The following is a 17,588-nucleotide window of genomic DNA, read 5'->3' as shown; positions in this document are numbered from 1 at the left end:
GCACACTCACTTAACATATGTCACCTTGTAGCCTCCTTACGTCCTCTTCCAACTTACTTTCCTACCTATCTTTGGGTCATCTGCAAATTTAGCTTATGTCATGTAAGCAAATTGTACAATAACTGCACCAACATGTAATATTCAGGAAAGTAAAGCTCAACTCAAAAATAAGCTTCAGACACAAAATTAGAATCGAGAGACTAAATCTGCATTCTTAAAACCATGGTAATTATGTTCCACAAAATGGAAGAGTTTCAATATAATTGACTCCTTCTGCAAACATTTGGACATCTTCTAAGTGATTGCATTAAATAACCTGAACAATGATGAATCAAGATTATGTTTTAACCTTCACAGATTTATGAAATGTTTCTTCTATGTAATGGCCCATTATCTATTTTCAGACTTCTCATATCTCAACAATGTCCTTATGATATTTGAACTTTATTATCAGGATTAGCACAGTCGGTTGTTGGTAAGGAATTGTTATTTGTACTGGTAAAGGACCTTTGGTTCCACACACAGCATTCATATTCCTTCTTTATAGGATATATTACATAATATTTTAAAGTTCTAAGGTAGTGCTGACATGGGGGTTGCGTTGTATATATTAATTCCATGGCCTATAATTAGCATTGTTAGCATTTATAATTAGCACTGGAATTATGAACTGGTATCTGGTGTATAATTTAGTACTGTGTAATTATATACATATACATCTCCAGAACACTGACTATAACCCAATCACATCTATAGATGAAACAGTGCCACTTAACAATAAACCTCACCTAGTAAAACATAAAAAGGCAAAGTTCTCCTCCAGGACAGCCCCAGATACAAAAATAAGTTGAGGCTAGGACGATAGCACTTCCTACTCTAATAAAGACAAAAAGCTAAAAGCTACTGCGGATGCTGGAAATCCAAAACAAAAACAGAATTACCTGGAAAAACTCAGCAGGTCTGGCAGCATCGGTGGAGAAGAAATCAGTTAACATTTCGAGTCTTCATGACCCTTCGGCAGAACTGAGTATAGTTAGGAGAAAGGTGAAATATAAGCTGGTCTAAGGTGGGGGGGCAGGGGGAGAGAGAAGTTGAGGGTGGGATGATTGTGGAGATAAGCAAGCAGTGATAGGAGCAGCTAATCAAAAGATCTCACAGACAAAAGGATCAAAGAGGTGTTGAAGGTGGTGATATTATCTAAGAAAAGTGCTAATTAAGAATGGAAGGCAGGATACTCAAGGTACAGCTCTAGGGGGGGTGGGGTGGAAAGACTAACAAAGTTTTAGTTTTAGATTTAAAAATAATGGAAATAGGTGGGAAAAGAAGAATCTATATAAATTATTGAAAAAAAAGGGAGGGGGGAGAAACGGGGTGGGGATGGGGGGAGGGGGAGTTTAAGATCTAAAGTTGTTGAATTCAATATTCAGTCCGGAAGGCTGTAAAGTGCCTAGTCGGAAGATGAGGTGCTGTTCCTCCAGTTTGCGTTGGGCTTCACTGGAACAATGCAGCAAGCCAAGGACAGATATGTGGGCAAGAGAACAGGGTGGAGTGTTAAAATGGCAAGCGACAGGGAGGTTTGGGTCGTTCTTGCGGACAGACCGCAGGTGTTCTGCAAAGCGGTCGCCCAGTTTGCGTTTGGTCTCTCCAATGTAGAGGAGACCGCATTGGGAGCAACGAATGCAGTAGACTAAGTTAGGGGAAATGCAAGTGAAATGCTGCTTCACTTGAAAGGAGTGTTTGGGCCCTTGGACGGTGAGGAGAGAGGAAGTGAAGGGGCAGGTGTTGCATCTTCTACGTGGGCATGGGGAGGTGCCATAGGTGGGGGTTGAGGAGTAGGGGGTGATGGAGGAGTGGACCAGGGTGTCCCGGAGGGAACGATCCCTATGGAATGCCGCCTGGGGGGGTGAAGGGAAGATGTGTTTGGTGGTGGCATCATGCTGGAGTTGGCAGAAATGGCGGAGGATGATCCTTTGAATGCATAGGCTGGTGGGGTGATAAGTGAGGACAAGGGGGACCCTATCATGTTTCTGGAAGGGAGGAGAAGACGTGAGGGCGGATGCGCGGGAGATGGGCCGGACACGGTTGAGGGCCCTGTCAACCACCATGGGTGGAAAACCTCGGTTAAGGAAGAAGGTGGACATGTCAGAGGAACTGTTTATGAAGGTAGCATCATCAGAACAGATGCGACGGAGGCGAAGGAACTGAGAGAATGGGATGGAGTCCTTACAGGAAGTGGGGTGTGAGGAGCTGTAGTCAAGGTAGCTGTGGGAGTCGGTAGGCTTGTAATGGATATTGGTGGACAGTCTATCACCAGAAATTGAGACGGAGAGGTCAAGGAAGGGAAGTATCAGAGATGAACCATGTGAATCCAATGATGCCACCACCAAACACATCTTCCCTTCACCCCCCCAGCGGCATTCCGTAGGGATCGTTCCCTCCGGGATACCCTGGTCCACTCCTCCATCACCCCCTACTCCTCAACCCCCACCTATGGCACTTCCCCATGCCCACGCAGAAGATGCAACACCTGCCCCTTCACTTCCTCTCTCCTCACCGTCCAAGGGCCCAAGCACTCCTTTCAAGTGAAGCAGCATTTCACTTGCATTTCCCCTAACTTAGTCTACTGCATTCGTTGCTCCCAATGCGGTCTCCTCTACATTGGAGAGACCAAACGCAAACTGGGCGACCGTTTTGCAGAACACCTGCGGTCTGTCCGCAAGAAAGACCCAAACCTCCCTGTCGCTTGCCATTTTAACACTCCACCCTGTTCTCTTGCCCACATATCTGTCCTTGGCTTGCTGCATTGTTCCAGTGAAGCCTAACGCAAACTGGAGGAACAGCACCTCACCTTCCGACTAGGCACTTTACAGCCTTCCGGACTGAATATTGAATTCAACAACTTTAGATCTTAAACTCCCCCTCCCCCCATCCCCACCCCGTTTCTCCCCCCTCCCTTTTTTTTCAATAATTTATATAGATTCTTCTTTTCCCACCTATTTCCAATTATTTTTAAATCTAAAACTAAAACTTTGTTAGTCTTTCCACCCCACCCCCACTAGAGCTGTACCTTGAGTATCCTGCCTTCCATTCTTAATTAGCACTTTTCTTAGATAATATCACCACCTTCAACACCTCTTTGATCCTTTTGTCTGTGAGATCTTTTGATTAGCTGCTCCTATCACTGCTTGCTTATCTCCACAATCATCCCACCCTCAACTTCTCTCTCCCCCCGCCCCCCCACCTTAGACCAGCTTATATTTCACCTTTCTCCTAACTATACTCAGTTCTGCAGAAGGGTCATGAAGACTCGAAATGTTAACTGATTTCTTCTCCACCGATGCTGCCAGACCTGCTGAGCACTTCCTACTCTGCTGTTTAAAAAAATAGCACCAATAGAATTTTAAGAAACTAATTAACAAGCAACTACAAAATTCCTAATGGCATTATTTGATAAAAGTTGTTCATTTACAAATCACCTTATATGGCCATCTTTTCAAAAGTCAGCAATCAACAAGGTCCATGCAGCTGAGGTATTGTTGAACAAGGCTGAGTCCACTCAATCAATATCCTGGGCCATGCAGAGGTCTCAATATGTCACATTCCAGCCCTAGAGCATAGCAATCATCAGCTAAGACCACACATTTCATGTCTTTTTGCAACCTGCTGTCAACTCTCCCATCCTCTCAGGAGAGCCTGGTACTGCTGGATTGGCATAGGATTTACAAATCTCATATTCTCCCAGGGAATCAGGAACGATCTGCACATTAAGGGAATAAAATCCATTTTGATTTGGCATTTTTGTAATAGTGCCTGAATAGCAACACACAATAGACAATTCCTTGAACTGCTTTAGTTGGTAGAAGACTTCAGGATTAGTGGAACTATAGACTGAAATTGATGCATTGCTGGGTGTGGGAAAACATATTAGCCACCAGTTATTATAAACAATTGAACTGCATAAAACAAATCAACAAAATATTTGCTTTATAGGTTATGTATAACAGCACTGTGGGTATACCCACGCCACATGACTGCAGCAGTTCAAGAAGGCAGCTCACCCCCACTTTCCCATGGGCAACAAATGCTGGCCCAGCCAGCGAAGCCCACATCCTATGAATGAATACGAAAGAAAAATAATAATTGGCAAGCAATGGAGTGAAATTTAACCTAATCACCAATTTCAGTGTTAGGAAGCATCAGCCACGTGAGTGATGGATGAGTCTGGGCCTTTGTTGCAATACTTACTAGTGGCCTGTCTCCAGCTGACAATCATAGAAGCCTGGAAGTAGATGATCATCTTTAAAAAAAAATCAAAATACTGTATGCTCGAAACCTGAAATAAAAAAAGAAAATTCTGGAAATACTCGGCAGGTCTGGCAGCATCTGTGGAGAAAGAAACTGAGGTAAAATTTCAGGTCTGTGATCTTTCATCAGAAAAGTTAGAAATGAACAGGTTTTGAGCAAGTGAAAGCAGTTGGGTAGGGGAAGGTGGTGTGAAAGACAGTGGGAAAGAGGACAAAAGGAAAGGTCTGTGATAGGATAGAGAGGAGAGATTACATAGCAGAAGGTTTCATGGTGCAAAACCAAAGGAAGTGGTAAGGGCTAAGTGTCAGACGGAGATTTCCCAGGGCCAGTAGAAACCAACCTTTTTCTAAAGGAGCCATTTCCTTATTGTTACCTGTCATAAGGAAATGGTCTTTCAGAATTCTGTCAGACCCACATTCTTAGCTTCATACAGGAATACATTAGAGACAAAACTGGTGGAAATGTTAATGGGTTACATAATTTTGATAGTGCCAATATTTTCACTGATGTCAGGGCTGAAGAGGGAGAATGCAAGAAGTATTGACCCCAAAACTGAATAGCCTCACACACCCATTTATTAAAGCTGCACCTATTATATTTGATAGATTTTTGCATTTATCAGTGCACACCTAACTATAGGAATACCAGTTCAAAGGGCAATTAATTGCAGATATGCATATAGAAAACACATTTGGGACTTATTGAATATGATTTATCCAAAAAAGTGGACTTAACAAAGAAGCAACTTGTGTTGGCATCAGCTCCATCTGCTGAATATCAATAAATCACCAGTGATTTTCTGTTTACTATCAGTGCAGCCAGTTAAACTGAAAAATAAAATGATAATTTAGAGGAATAAGGCAATCTACCACCTAAAAATATCAAAGTTAGAACATGTGACATCCATGATACCCAGCCAACAGATCAGAGCCATACTCTGAACTAATGTACCCTCTAGCCTGCACAGATGCTCCAACACGCAGCAACTCAAAAAGTTCTTCCGCAGGCCGCAAACTTGTTGGCCCCTTTAAGGTACAATGCCACTGCAGCCACGCAAAAGCAATTAAAGCACCCATGCACTTAAATGAAATGGTTGCGCACTGCAAAAAGATAATTAAAAATAATTGCTGGGTCAAAATCTGGAATTCCTCATAAGAACATAATTAGGAACAGTAGACCACTCGGCCCCTCGAGCCTGTTCATTCCGTCATTCAATAAGATCATGGCTGATCTTGTGTTTTGATTTACACATTCCCATCTAACCCCGATAGCCTTTATTCCCTTGCCTAACAAGGATCTACCTCTGCCTTAACAATATTCAGTGACCCCGCCTCCACCACCTTCTGAGGCAGAGAATTCCAAAGTCGCACAATCCTCAGAAAAAAAGTTCTCCTCATATGTCCTAAAAGGGCATTCCCAATTTTAAAACAGTGTCCCCTAGTTCTGGACTCACCCACAAGAGGAAACATCCTTTCAACATCCACCTTGTCAAAGCCGTTCAGGGTCTTGTACACTTCAGTCAAATCACCCCTCACTCTTCTAAACTCCAAGCCCAGTCTGTCCAACCTTTCCTCATAAGACAAACCACTCATTCCAGGTATCAATCTTGTAAACCTCCTTTGAACCACCTCCAATGCATTTACATTTTTCCTTAAATAAGGAGATCAAAACTGCACACAGTATGAGGGGCGGTCTCAGCAATGCCCTGTATATTTTCAGCATTTTCTGTTTTTGTTTCAGATTTCCCGCATCTGCAGTATTTTGCTTTTATCCTTACTTTTATATTCAATCCCTCTTGTAATAAAGTATTCCATTAGCCTTCATAATTACTTGCTGTACCTGCGTACTAACTTTGTGACTCATGTACTGGAACATTTAGATCCCTCTGCACCTCAGAACTATGCAGCTGTTCTCCATTTAAGTAATACTGTTTTTTTGTTCTTCCTGCCAAAGTGAACGACTTCACATTTTCCCACATTAAACTGCATTTGCCAGATCTTTGCCCACTCACCCAACCTATCTATATCCATCTGCAGCCTCCTCATGTCCTCTTCACAACATACTTTCCTATCTATCATCTAACATCAATATGAAAACACAAGGATTGCAGCAGTTCAAGGAGTTCTCAGGAGAACTTGGGAGGGGCAATAAATATAGTCTTGTCAGTGTCATTCACATCCTAAGATTTTTTTTTTGAAGGTATCACAGCCCCAAAATCAGGGGTTCTTTTCAGAGCTGTGAACGCACAGGGTACTTTGAATAGTTAGTTTATCACTTGCCCATTGATGGGAATCATTTTTTAAAAAATAAATTGTTATGGAACACTATCTGGCAGGTGAAAAAATCTGAGAAGGCAGGTTTTGAACACCAAGTACAATCTATTTTGCCCATACATGGAAAAAAATTAATACTGTTAAAATCAAACAAGAACCAGAGTTATACTTATTTTCGTACTTATGTAGTCAGACTAAGAGTGCCCTCTACAGTTGAAAACGAATGTTTTCATGTAGCACATTGGCAAGCATTTAGTATTGTTGAATGCAACATTACAAGTTTACTGCATAATGCATTGTTTTAATTGCGAAATTGAAAATAACAGATAGCTAACTTTTTAACAATTTGATGATCAGTCACATTCTGTACGAAACTTGAATAAAAAACATTTCATTTAACTCCCAGATTACTCGAAATTAAAGACTAATTACAATCAAGGAGTAATCTTGCTTCCAAGAAATGGATTTCAAAATTGTGCCCAATTACCCTTTGAATCAAAAAAATATAAATACTGTAATGTAGAATATGTATAATTAAAGAGTAGCTTGCATGGATCAAAACGATTGAAACAGCTTTATTTTTCACGTTAACATGATTACACATTTACAAAACAAAAAACTACATTTAAAACAATTTTATAAAGACATTTTTGGAACAAGATGAAATGGTTAGACTGCCTCTCAAACTTTAAACAGATACAAGATGTATATCAACATTTAAAGTTTACTTATGATATAATTTTACAAGAGATAATTTTGATTAACCCCAGGTTTTTAAAACATTGTAGGGCCAAGAGTCAAAGTTAAATTCAGCAACTAGTACAATGCATAACATATACAATATTTGACAAACATGAGCCAAGGGTTGTGGCTCTGCAACAAGCAAAACCATCATACCACCACACATCAGTAGAAATAAAGGACTTCCCTAAAGAGAGAGTGTTTGTAATGTATTAATTCTCTCGGCTTGAGCATCTGTTGTCTGCTGAAATCTTCAAAATGTAGCCTCTTCATTAGCATAATTTTGGTATGTAATATTTGTTACAATCATCCCTTATTCTGTAATGATTCTATCTTTTCTTCAACAACAGCAAGTCTTGCAATCATTAGATTCAGCACAGTTTGGGACTTTTGAAAGGAAAATTTTCACATTAGGCTCATTTGTGAACAGCAATTTAACAGGCTAAATGAGATTTGAAAACAAACAATAAGCAGAACAAAAGAATCAGGCAACATTTTTCCGTTGGACACTTCAACATCTCTACTAGAAGCTGACTGTAAAAGGGCAATTTAATAATTAAGCTCAATGAAAATTTGGTGCATATCTTAAAATGCAAACCTTTGCTTTTTGTACAGTACATGGGATCGGCTATGAGTTTTCCCCAAAGGGAAACCCAGCATTTAGTTTTGTAGGTGATGTATCAAAATAAATTAATAATAGAACAAAAAGCCTTTTGCCCATTTAAACTTTACAGCTGACATGTTACAAATTATTAGTGTTTGCAGTTAATGTCTAACAAAGTAAAATACAACTTCCAACTGCATTTTATAGGGCCTGAACTTCAAAACTGTTCTTCAATAATCAAGTACACTATAGTTACTTTTTTCAAAAAGCTCATTCTTATAGTCAACCAAAATTTTAGTTCACAAGTCAACAAAGCTAATCTACTGAAGACAACCTTAATCGGAAGATACAAACACAAAAATGTTACCTTTGCTAATTCTTCAAGGACTTCAGCTTGAGTTTCTAGGACTACTGGCTTTTTTCTCTCATCTACGAATTCTTCATTTGTGGTGGAGCCGAGGACATAGCTAAGCAAATAAGTGACCATTTACAATTTGAAAAACAATAATAAATAAATTAGATAACTGCTGTTTTTAAACATGACATATACTTAGGTTAATACACTCTTAGTAATCGCTTTCCAAATCTTGATCAAATTAATAAGGAAAGAAACAGTTGTTTTAATCTCTGTTCAAGTGACTAATTTATCTTTTCAGTGCATTTGGTACCTGTGATAGTTTTGGTCCAGCAGTAGCATGGAATCAGGGATGTGTTTAAGAACCAGAGGCTCGAGTGTGTATTCTACTTGACACATCAGTGCAGTGGAGGGAATCTACAACACCTTTCAGACAAGATCTTAAACTATTCCTGTCTGACCCTTTAGGGGGTGTAAAATATCCAATAATATTCAAAAAAGCAGAGGAATTCTCCTGTTCTGGTCAATGTTTCTTAATGCCACCAAAACCACAGATTATATCACTGGTTGAGGGGCTTTTTCTATGCTCATATTGTCAACCATGTTTCCTCACATTACAATTGCAGCATACAGGTGGAGCAAGCAATTAGGAAGGCAAATTGCATGTTGGCATTTATTGCAAGGGGATTGGAGTACAAGAATAAAGAAGTCTTGCTACAACTGTACAGGGTTTTGCTGGGACCACATCTGGAATGCTATGTGCAGTTTTGGTCTCCGCAACGAAGAAAGGATATATTTGCCTTGGAGGCAGTACAGCAAAGATTGTCCTATGATGAGAGGCTGAGTAAATTGGGTTTATATTCTCTGGAGTTTAGAAGAAAGGGGAGAAACCTACAAAATCCTGAAGGGATTTAGGGCCCTATAGACACTGAGCGATTGTTTCCGTTGGTTGGGGAAACTAAAATATGGGGGCATATCTTAGAATAAGGAGTGGACCATTTAGGACTGAGATGAGGAGAAATTACTTCACTCAAAGGGTTGGGAACTTTTGAAATTCTCTACTCGAGGGTTGTGAATGCTCCATTGTTGAATACAATTAAGGCTAGGACAGACATATTTTTGGTCTCTCAGGGAATTAAGGGATATAGGGAGTGTGTGGGGAAAATGGAGCTGAAGCCCAAGATCAGCCATGATCGTATTGAATGGTGGAGCTTGCTCAACAAGCCACATGGTCTACTCCTGCTCTTATTTCTTGTGTTCTTGAGTAGTTATTTGGCTGGGAGGTGCCTTAGGATGTGTAAAATCCTATATAGATGCAAATTATTTCTTCAAAGTACCACTATTTTATCATCCAATTTCCACTCCTCTTCTACAAGCATTATCACTTGAGGTGCGATATTGTAATAGTACTAACCCTGCTGTACCTGATCCAAGTGTCATTTGATTCTTTGACTCCAGAAAAAACTACAGCACAGCCTGATCCATTTTTATTTTACATTCACATATGTGCAACTTTTAACACAAGTCATTGCACAACAATTAGAATCAGAAACCCTGAAGATTTTCTTTCACTGAAATACCAAGACCATCAGTGTCAATTCTACTGGTGCCTAGTGAAATCAACTAACTCAGTATAGAGCAGGAATTTAACCTAGGATCTCTGGGTCATCATGGTTTAATGCTACACTAGGGAGTGCCCTTTCTTCCCTCCCCATTCCTCTTTCTTCTCTCCCCTGCCCCGCAGGGTTATCATATTCTTAGTTACACAATTGTTAGGGCAAGTTTGATGGTCTCAATGATTAGGCTGAGACACACGATGATTATTGGCTTGCAAAGTTTATTCTTGCTCATGTTTCACAATGTGTCTTACTTGGAACCAGTCTGTATGTGAAACATGCTACTAGAAATATTATTGGTCTAATACAACAACTTAAAAGGGTTAAGGAATAAAAGTAAAATACCTGTTCTTAAGGTTTTTGGGTTTAGTTAGATGGATTTTGTCCCTAAAGGAGAATATGTACATTCCATATTAGGTAACCAGAAGCTCTGATGAAGAGTCATACGGACTTGAATGTTAACTCTGTCTCTCTCTCCACAGATGCTGTCAGACCTGCTGAGTTTTTCCAGCAATTTTTGTTTTTGAACCAGAAACTCTACTTGTATTTGAATGCCTTTTTCAACAGCTTGGTTTTGGGATTCCTGCACATTGCAATGGGGGTTTTCATTTTCATAGCTGACCAAAAAAAGTCGTTTGCATCACATTTATAATTGGCCACCATTTTATGAATTCGGAGTCCACCCAAGATGGACAGTACTGGGGGCAATGTAAACATGTATTTTCTACCTTTAAAAATATTCACATCAATAGATCACACCTGTAAGATACTTCGTATAATTCAGCAACAGTGGCAAAATTCAGCAGTTAGGGAACTATACTCATAAATGACCGCTCATTGGGGCCAATTGGAATTCTCTCTAAATTAACATCAAACTGTTTAAATGTAATATACCTACAAAAGTTGGAGTTGATTTTGCTATTCCGTCAATTTGTCATAATTCTGCATTAGATAGATTTCATACACTATGGGCAAGTGGTACATTAGAACCCTGTTTTGTAATATACATACTTGCCTTTCAATATAGGCCACAGCCAAGCAATATACGTTTCGTTTGTAATCGAGGTGGGCTGGAGTGCATAGGTACATTCTACCCAGTAACAGAGAGCAGCCACTACAGGATAACAACACATAAATGCTGGAAGGAGGGAAAAATAAAGTTACTACAGAAATATGAATTATATAATGAAGTACAAGAAAAGGCCAACTGGTCCATCAAGCCAGTCACATATCATCACGGTGTGACCTCTATGCACCATCTGTCTCCCCTACACCCACATTATCTCCTGGGAAAGGCAAAAAAGAATGCTTACAATGAATCCACACTCTGAATATGCTGGCAACCTATTCCAGAAGTCCAAGACCCTTTGTGAAAAGTGGTGCCTAACATTTACCTCATTCTTTTCACTTACATCTCCTAGTTCTCCCTAACCTATCTAGCTTGAATAGTCTATTCACATGAATTGACTAATATTTTTACTATTCAAGGCCTCAATCAAATCTCCTTGAAGATTGGGTTTTTATAGAGCTAAAAGGTCCAGCTTTCTAAGCCTCCTATCGTAAGAGAGGTGCTTTAAACTGGTTATCAACTGAGCCCTCTTTTGAATCTTTTCAATGGTCCCCATCACCTGCCATACGAAGGGGCCCAAAGTGGGCAGTGTCCTAGAAAGCCATTGTCAAATGACACTGGACAGAAAAACATTAAGTGATTCATTTTGAAGAAAAAAATTAGGATACATACACTAAATAGTAAAAAAAACAATTAAGTAGAAGGGCAGAAAAGACAGGTTCAGAAATGTAAATTTATAGAAGTGAGGACACCTGATAAAGCTATTAAGAAGCATTTTGGATTCAAAGTTTGGCAGATGGAGTATAATGCTGGAAAATGTGAACTTGTCCACTTTGGCAGGAAGAACAGAAAAGCAGATTTTTTAAATGGGAAGGAATTGCAGAACTCTGAGGTACCAAGGGATCTGGGTGTCCTGGTACATGAATCAAAAGCAGTTAGTATGCAGGTACAACAAGTGATTAGGAAGGCAAATGGGATGTTGGTGTTTATTGCAAGGGGAATGGAAAAGAAAAGGTGGAAGGTTTTGTTACAGTTGTTCAGGGCATTGGTGAGACCACACCTAGAGTGTTGTGTCTACTTAGTTAAGAAAGGACATCGCTGCATTGGAAACAGTTCATAGAATGCTTACTCGACTGATTCTTGAAGGGGTTATCCCATGAGGAAAGGTTGGACCTGTATCCATTGGAGTTTAGAAGAATGAGAGGTGATCTTATTGAAACATATAAGATCCTGAGGGGACTTGACAGGGTGGATGCTGAAAGGATGTTTCCCCTGTGGGAGACTAGAACTAGGATACACAGTTGAAAAATAAAGGGTCTCCCATTTAAGACAAAGATAAGGAGACTCTAACCCTAACCCTCTCACGAGCGTCATGAGTCTGTGAGTTCCACAAGGAAGAGTTCCTTCCCCAGAAAGCGATGATGATAGGGTCATTGAATATCTTTCAAGGCTGAAAAAGGTAGATTCTTGATTGCCAAGGGAAAGGGGGAGGAAGAAAAGTGGATGCAAGGCCATAATCAGATCAGCCATGATCTTACTGAATGGCAGAGCAGCTTGAGGGGCTGAATGGCCTACTCCTGCTCCTATTCTGTTATGTATAAATGGACATATAACACAAAGCAGAGATAATGCTAATAGTGAGAGCAGCATGCCTCTTCAACCAAACTGAAGAATCCTGAGAGAGACAGAACCAGGAGGTACAAGTTTCAATTTTAAATTCAATGTAAAATCATGTACAGAGAAGGAAAGAAAGGTGGGATTAAGAGACAGATGAGGTTGGGGAAAAAAATTTGAAAAAAGCTATAATAAAATATCCAACAATAATTAAAATCTGAAGGAATGAGACTCCACACTTCTAGAAGTAAAATTTTAAATGATAGTAAGGTTATTTGACAGTAATTAAGACTCATCATTATGTTATCTATCTAATAAAACAGAATACAAAATAGAATCAAATCTTTCCTCATTTAACTTCAATGACGAGTTCAAAAAGCTGCACTGAATATTACATACTTACCAACCAGACTCATCTGCAGTGTCTATCTTCTGTTCTTTGTCTACTTGGATATTTTTAGTGACACCTATAAAAGGGCAGCAGCTTATTAGTTCAAATGTGGACAACGATCAAAGCACAGCAAACAGCACTGAAGGCCACGTTCTAGGAACACCATCTGTTCAACTAATTAAATACATGAGTTCAGAACGAGCATATGTATATTCATTCACTTTGTAAGATCTCACATTTGTAACCCTTGAGTGCATCACTTCAATAACATTGTAGGATATAACCTCCTAACCTTTGAAAAGTTACTCTATGATTCAGACACAAGAATTGCAAGAAATAATGAGAGCACATACAAATATCTAAATTAAATATTAAGCTTTATTAGATCAGACATACAATGTAAAATTCATTCAACTATGGCTTTTCTTGCACCTACAATAAAGGTTCAAAGCAGGTTCCACAAAACCCAGAGCTAACACAGTCTCTCACAATTTACCTGGTGATACCATGCCCTTACCTGGAAACACAATACCAGGTTAGCCCTTAGTGTATCCAGCAAGCCCTTAATGTTTAAAATGTTTAATGTACCTGCCAATACAATGCCTTTCTTATTCTCTACTCTCTCACACCAGTTGTATGTTTCAAATGAAATATGAATTCTTAGTCTACTCTTAGTCATAAAGATGCTTTAGCCATACAATGCCCAAATTGGTTCTGAATCAATGATAATACAATCACCCAAGAGGCATTCTGTTCACAATTTTGGTGTCATATTCGACCTTGAAATGAGCATCTGATCGCACATCCGTGCCATCATTAAGACCACCTATTTCCACCTCTTTAATATCGGTTGACCTCCTCACCCACCTCGGCTCTTCTGCTGCTGAGATCCTCATTCATGCCTTTGTTGACTCTACACATGCTATTCCAATGCACACCTGGCTGATCTCCCGCATTCTATCCTGTATAAAACCAAGGTCATCCAAAACCATACTGTCTGAGTCTCAACTGGTATCAACTCCCGTTTACCTAGCACATCTGTGCTCACTGACCTAAATTGGCTCAGTCTAGCAATATCTTGATTTAAAAAATTCTCACCCTTGTTTTCAAATTCCACCCTGATCTTGCCCCCCTCCCTATCTCTAATCTCCTCCAGCCCTACAACCCTCCAAGATATCTGCATCTTCTAATTGTGGCCTCTTGTGCATTACCAATTATAAACTGCTCCACTATTGGTGACCATGTTTTCAGTTGCCTTGGCCTCAACCTCTGGAAATCACTCCCTACAAAGCTCTCCATGTCTCGATTTCACTTCCATCCCTTAAGACACTCCTTAACACCTACCTCTTTGACCAAGCTTTTGATCATCGGACTCAAGATGTCATGTGTGTAGGCATCATATTTTGTTTCATACTACTCCTGTGAAGCTCCTCTGGATGTTTGGTTATGTTAAAGGCACTATATAAATATAAGCTGCTGTAACAATGTCAATGTCCTGAGCTATCAGAGACTAGTCATGTCTCTTGGAAGAGAGTCATACATCAAACGCCCCACACCCCTGCCCAGCACACCCTGCCTGAACACCATTCCCCTCCCCTCCAACACCCCCGCACCTTTGCCCGCTCCACCGCCCTCCCCATTTACCCACTCCCCAGCCCCCCGCCCCTTTCTCACTCCACCGCCCCTTCCGCCCCTTTACCCACTCCCCCACCCCTTTACCCGATCCCCCGCCCCTTTACCCACTCCCCACCCCTCCGCCCCTTTACCCGCTCCCCTGCCCCCTTACTCGCTCCTCCGCCCCCCCGCCCCTTTACCCACTCCCCCGCCCCTTTACCCACTCCCCCGCCCCTTTACCCGCTCCCCCGCCCCTTTACCCGCTCCCCCGCCCCTTTACCCGCTCCCCCGCCCCTTTACCCGCTCCCCCGCCCCCTTACCCGCTCCCCCGCCCCTTTACCCACTCCCCCGCCCCTTTACCCACTCCCCTGTCCCCTTTACCCACTCCCCTGTCCCCTTTACCCGCTCCCCCGCCCCTTTACCCGCTCCCCCGCCCCTTTACCCACTCCCCTGTCCCCTTTACCCGCTCCCCCGCCCCTTTACCCACTCCCCTGTCCCCTTTACCCACTCCCCCGCCCCTTTACCCACTCCCCTGCTGCCCCGCCCCCCGGCCGTGTCTCTCTCACTCACGCTTCAAGTAGATCATGTTCTCCTTGGGGTTTGCTCCCACCCAGGCTAGCGAGTCTCCCACCGGGAGCCGACACTGAGAGCACATGAAAACCACCGGCAGATCCGAATCTCCGCAAATAAAAGTGCACGAGTCCTTGTTGTCCGCTTCATCATCCGTTAACAGATCCACTGTCACTCCCGCCATCTTTCAAACTGCCGACCAGGCGTGCACTGAGCATGCGCAGGAACCGTCAGGTCGCCGGACACACGCATGCGCACGAAGCCTGTTCTATAGCGATTTATTGTGCGCGTGCGCAGTCGAGCGCAGGGTTTCTTGCCCTTGTTTGCAATGTTTGTGTAAATCCAATGGGTGTGCACTGTTACCTTACCCAAAGCCCCGACAAACACCCGTCCAGGGGCAGGGCAACACTAATACAAAACAAATGACCCGGTCAATGTAATTGTTTTCCTGAATACCATAAAACCAGAATTAATAAGCCATTTCTGTATCACAGTCATACTGTGGTCGTTGAGAATGCTCCTTTCCAGGTTGCAAGCCTAGACAAAATTTATGGAGATGCTAGCTGGGCTGCCCAGCAGGGTCTCGTCTCCACCTCCCTGGTTGAGTCCAAAGGAATTCAGAGCACTTGGTTTGGCAACAGCCTCGTTGCAGGGGTTGCCAGAAAAATGACACATTTAGACACCAGTCCATCCTTGAGCTCCACTCCAATTTTTTTTGTCAGTGTTTACCCTCTTAGCCTTCAACTCCCCTGAGGTGTCCACCAGGCAGTGGAGCGATTTGCCCATAGCTGGAAGTTTTGGTTCACAAGTACCAGGGCACGTCAACATGTTGGTGGGCCTGGGGACAAAACCACCTCTGAGTTCCTCTGAAGCTTTAGCCTGAGGCCACAAGGAACCCAGTTTCTTTGTTGCCACAAGGAGGCACAGCTGATGACTTGTTGATGGAGAGGCTGTGTAGTGACAGGGAGAGACTTACACATTTGGCTCTCTTTTTCACATTGCTGTTAGCCAGAGGTGTGGACTGAAAATGAGAAGCAAACTAATACACAAAAGCAGAAAGAAGGCTAATTCTCTTCACCCACACACTAGCCACATCACATTAACCCTTTGGACACATGTACAGCGCTGACTGTGATACAGATCACCTTCTGGTGTGCACCAGGATGAGGATACAAACCTTGATGTTTTTAAAGAAGAAATGCCATCCTCGTATCAAGGCCAACCACACTGCCTACCCAGATATAAACCAACAGTTCCATAACTCAATTGAACAGGCACTCTCCAGCATTCCCACACACAGTGCAAAAGTGAAATGGAACATATTCCAGGCAGCATTTACAACACCGCACTCTCGACACATTGGAAGCAAGAGCTAATGCTGACAGGTTCAAGGCTAACCTCTGCCGCCATAGTGTTTTCATGACAGTGTTATAAATTTTGAAAACTATTCATAAAGTTATATTTTAAAAAAACAGTGACCGACTTAAAAATGACTCCCAGGACAGCCTGCTGGAATTGTGGATTTCAGACTGGGTCTCATCTTTCGACACAAAAAAGGCAATCTTTAATTTATGACTCATCTCGTCCAGCAGATAATGAAGTCTCAACGCCACATTGTGGGAATGTAAATTTCAACTTGGCACGAACATAGGGTTTGGCCACTTCAAACACTGCAGGTAGGGAATGACTTCTGGTCGCTAATTAATAATATACCCCTGCCTTTCTTGGAAAGTGACTTAGCAATTTTGACCAGGTCACATGGTACAGCAGCCATCTTGGTTTGCCTGCCAAGAATAATATAAAAATGCAGCTACCTAGAGAGAGAACCATCTTGAAGTGTTAGGAAATAGAGATAGTTTAAGTAAGTCATATTTGTATTTGTAGGAATGAATTTTAGCTTTAAAGTTTAAGTTTGATTTGTATTTCTGTATTTGTGTGTGTTAACAAAGAGCCAAGTTGAGTTTTAGTTTCACTTTAAAAAGTGCTTGCATTTCTAATGGGAGTTTTACAATGTTGCAGCTAAGCTAAATGAACAAGAGTAGAAAAACGAGAGGCCATAGTTTTAGGCTAAGGGGTGGTAGCTTTAAATCAGAGATGAGGAGGAATTACTTTTCTCAAAGGGTCATGAATCTGTGGAATTCACTACCTCAGAGTGCAGTGGATGCCGGGACACTGAATAAATTTAAGGAGAAGATAGACAGATTTTTAATTAGTAATGGGTTGAAAGGTTATGGGGTGAGGGCGGGAAATTGGAGTTGAGGCCGAAATGAGATCAGCCATAATCATAATGAATGGCAGGGCAGGCTCGAGGGGCTGAATTGCCTACTCCTGCTCCTAGTTCTTAAGTTCTTATGTTTTATGTAACAGTGCTGTTGCCCAGCAACAGGGGTCCAGAGAGGCAGGCCCCTCCCACAGACACACACACAAAGAACTAGA

The 17,588-nt window shown here is 41.6% G+C and overlaps 1 protein-coding gene across 1 annotated transcript; it reads right to left on the bottom strand.

Moving 5' to 3' along the window:
- Positions 1-7,129: 7,129 nt before the first annotated feature.
- mis18a (MIS18 kinetochore protein A) lies at positions 7,130-15,355 on the bottom strand. Its single transcript, XM_078560549.1, has 5 exons — positions 15,153-15,355; positions 12,981-13,044; positions 10,910-11,032; positions 8,291-8,390; positions 7,130-7,706 (listed from the first exon to the last, which is right to left on the bottom strand). The coding sequence occupies exons 1-5, from the start codon at positions 15,334-15,336 to the stop codon at positions 7,626-7,628; spliced, it is 552 nt and encodes a 183-aa protein (XP_078416675.1). The 5' UTR covers positions 15,337-15,355; the 3' UTR covers positions 7,130-7,625.
- Positions 15,356-17,588: the final 2,233 nt, after the last annotated feature.

Source organism: Cetorhinus maximus, chromosome 16 (genome assembly GCF_964194155.1).
Source record: "Cetorhinus maximus chromosome 16, sCetMax3.hap1.1, whole genome shotgun sequence".
Lineage (NCBI taxonomy): Eukaryota > Metazoa > Chordata > Chondrichthyes > Lamniformes > Cetorhinidae > Cetorhinus > Cetorhinus maximus.
The sequence above is the reverse complement of the archived record's forward strand: the minus strand, read 5'-3'. Positions and strand labels throughout refer to the sequence as shown.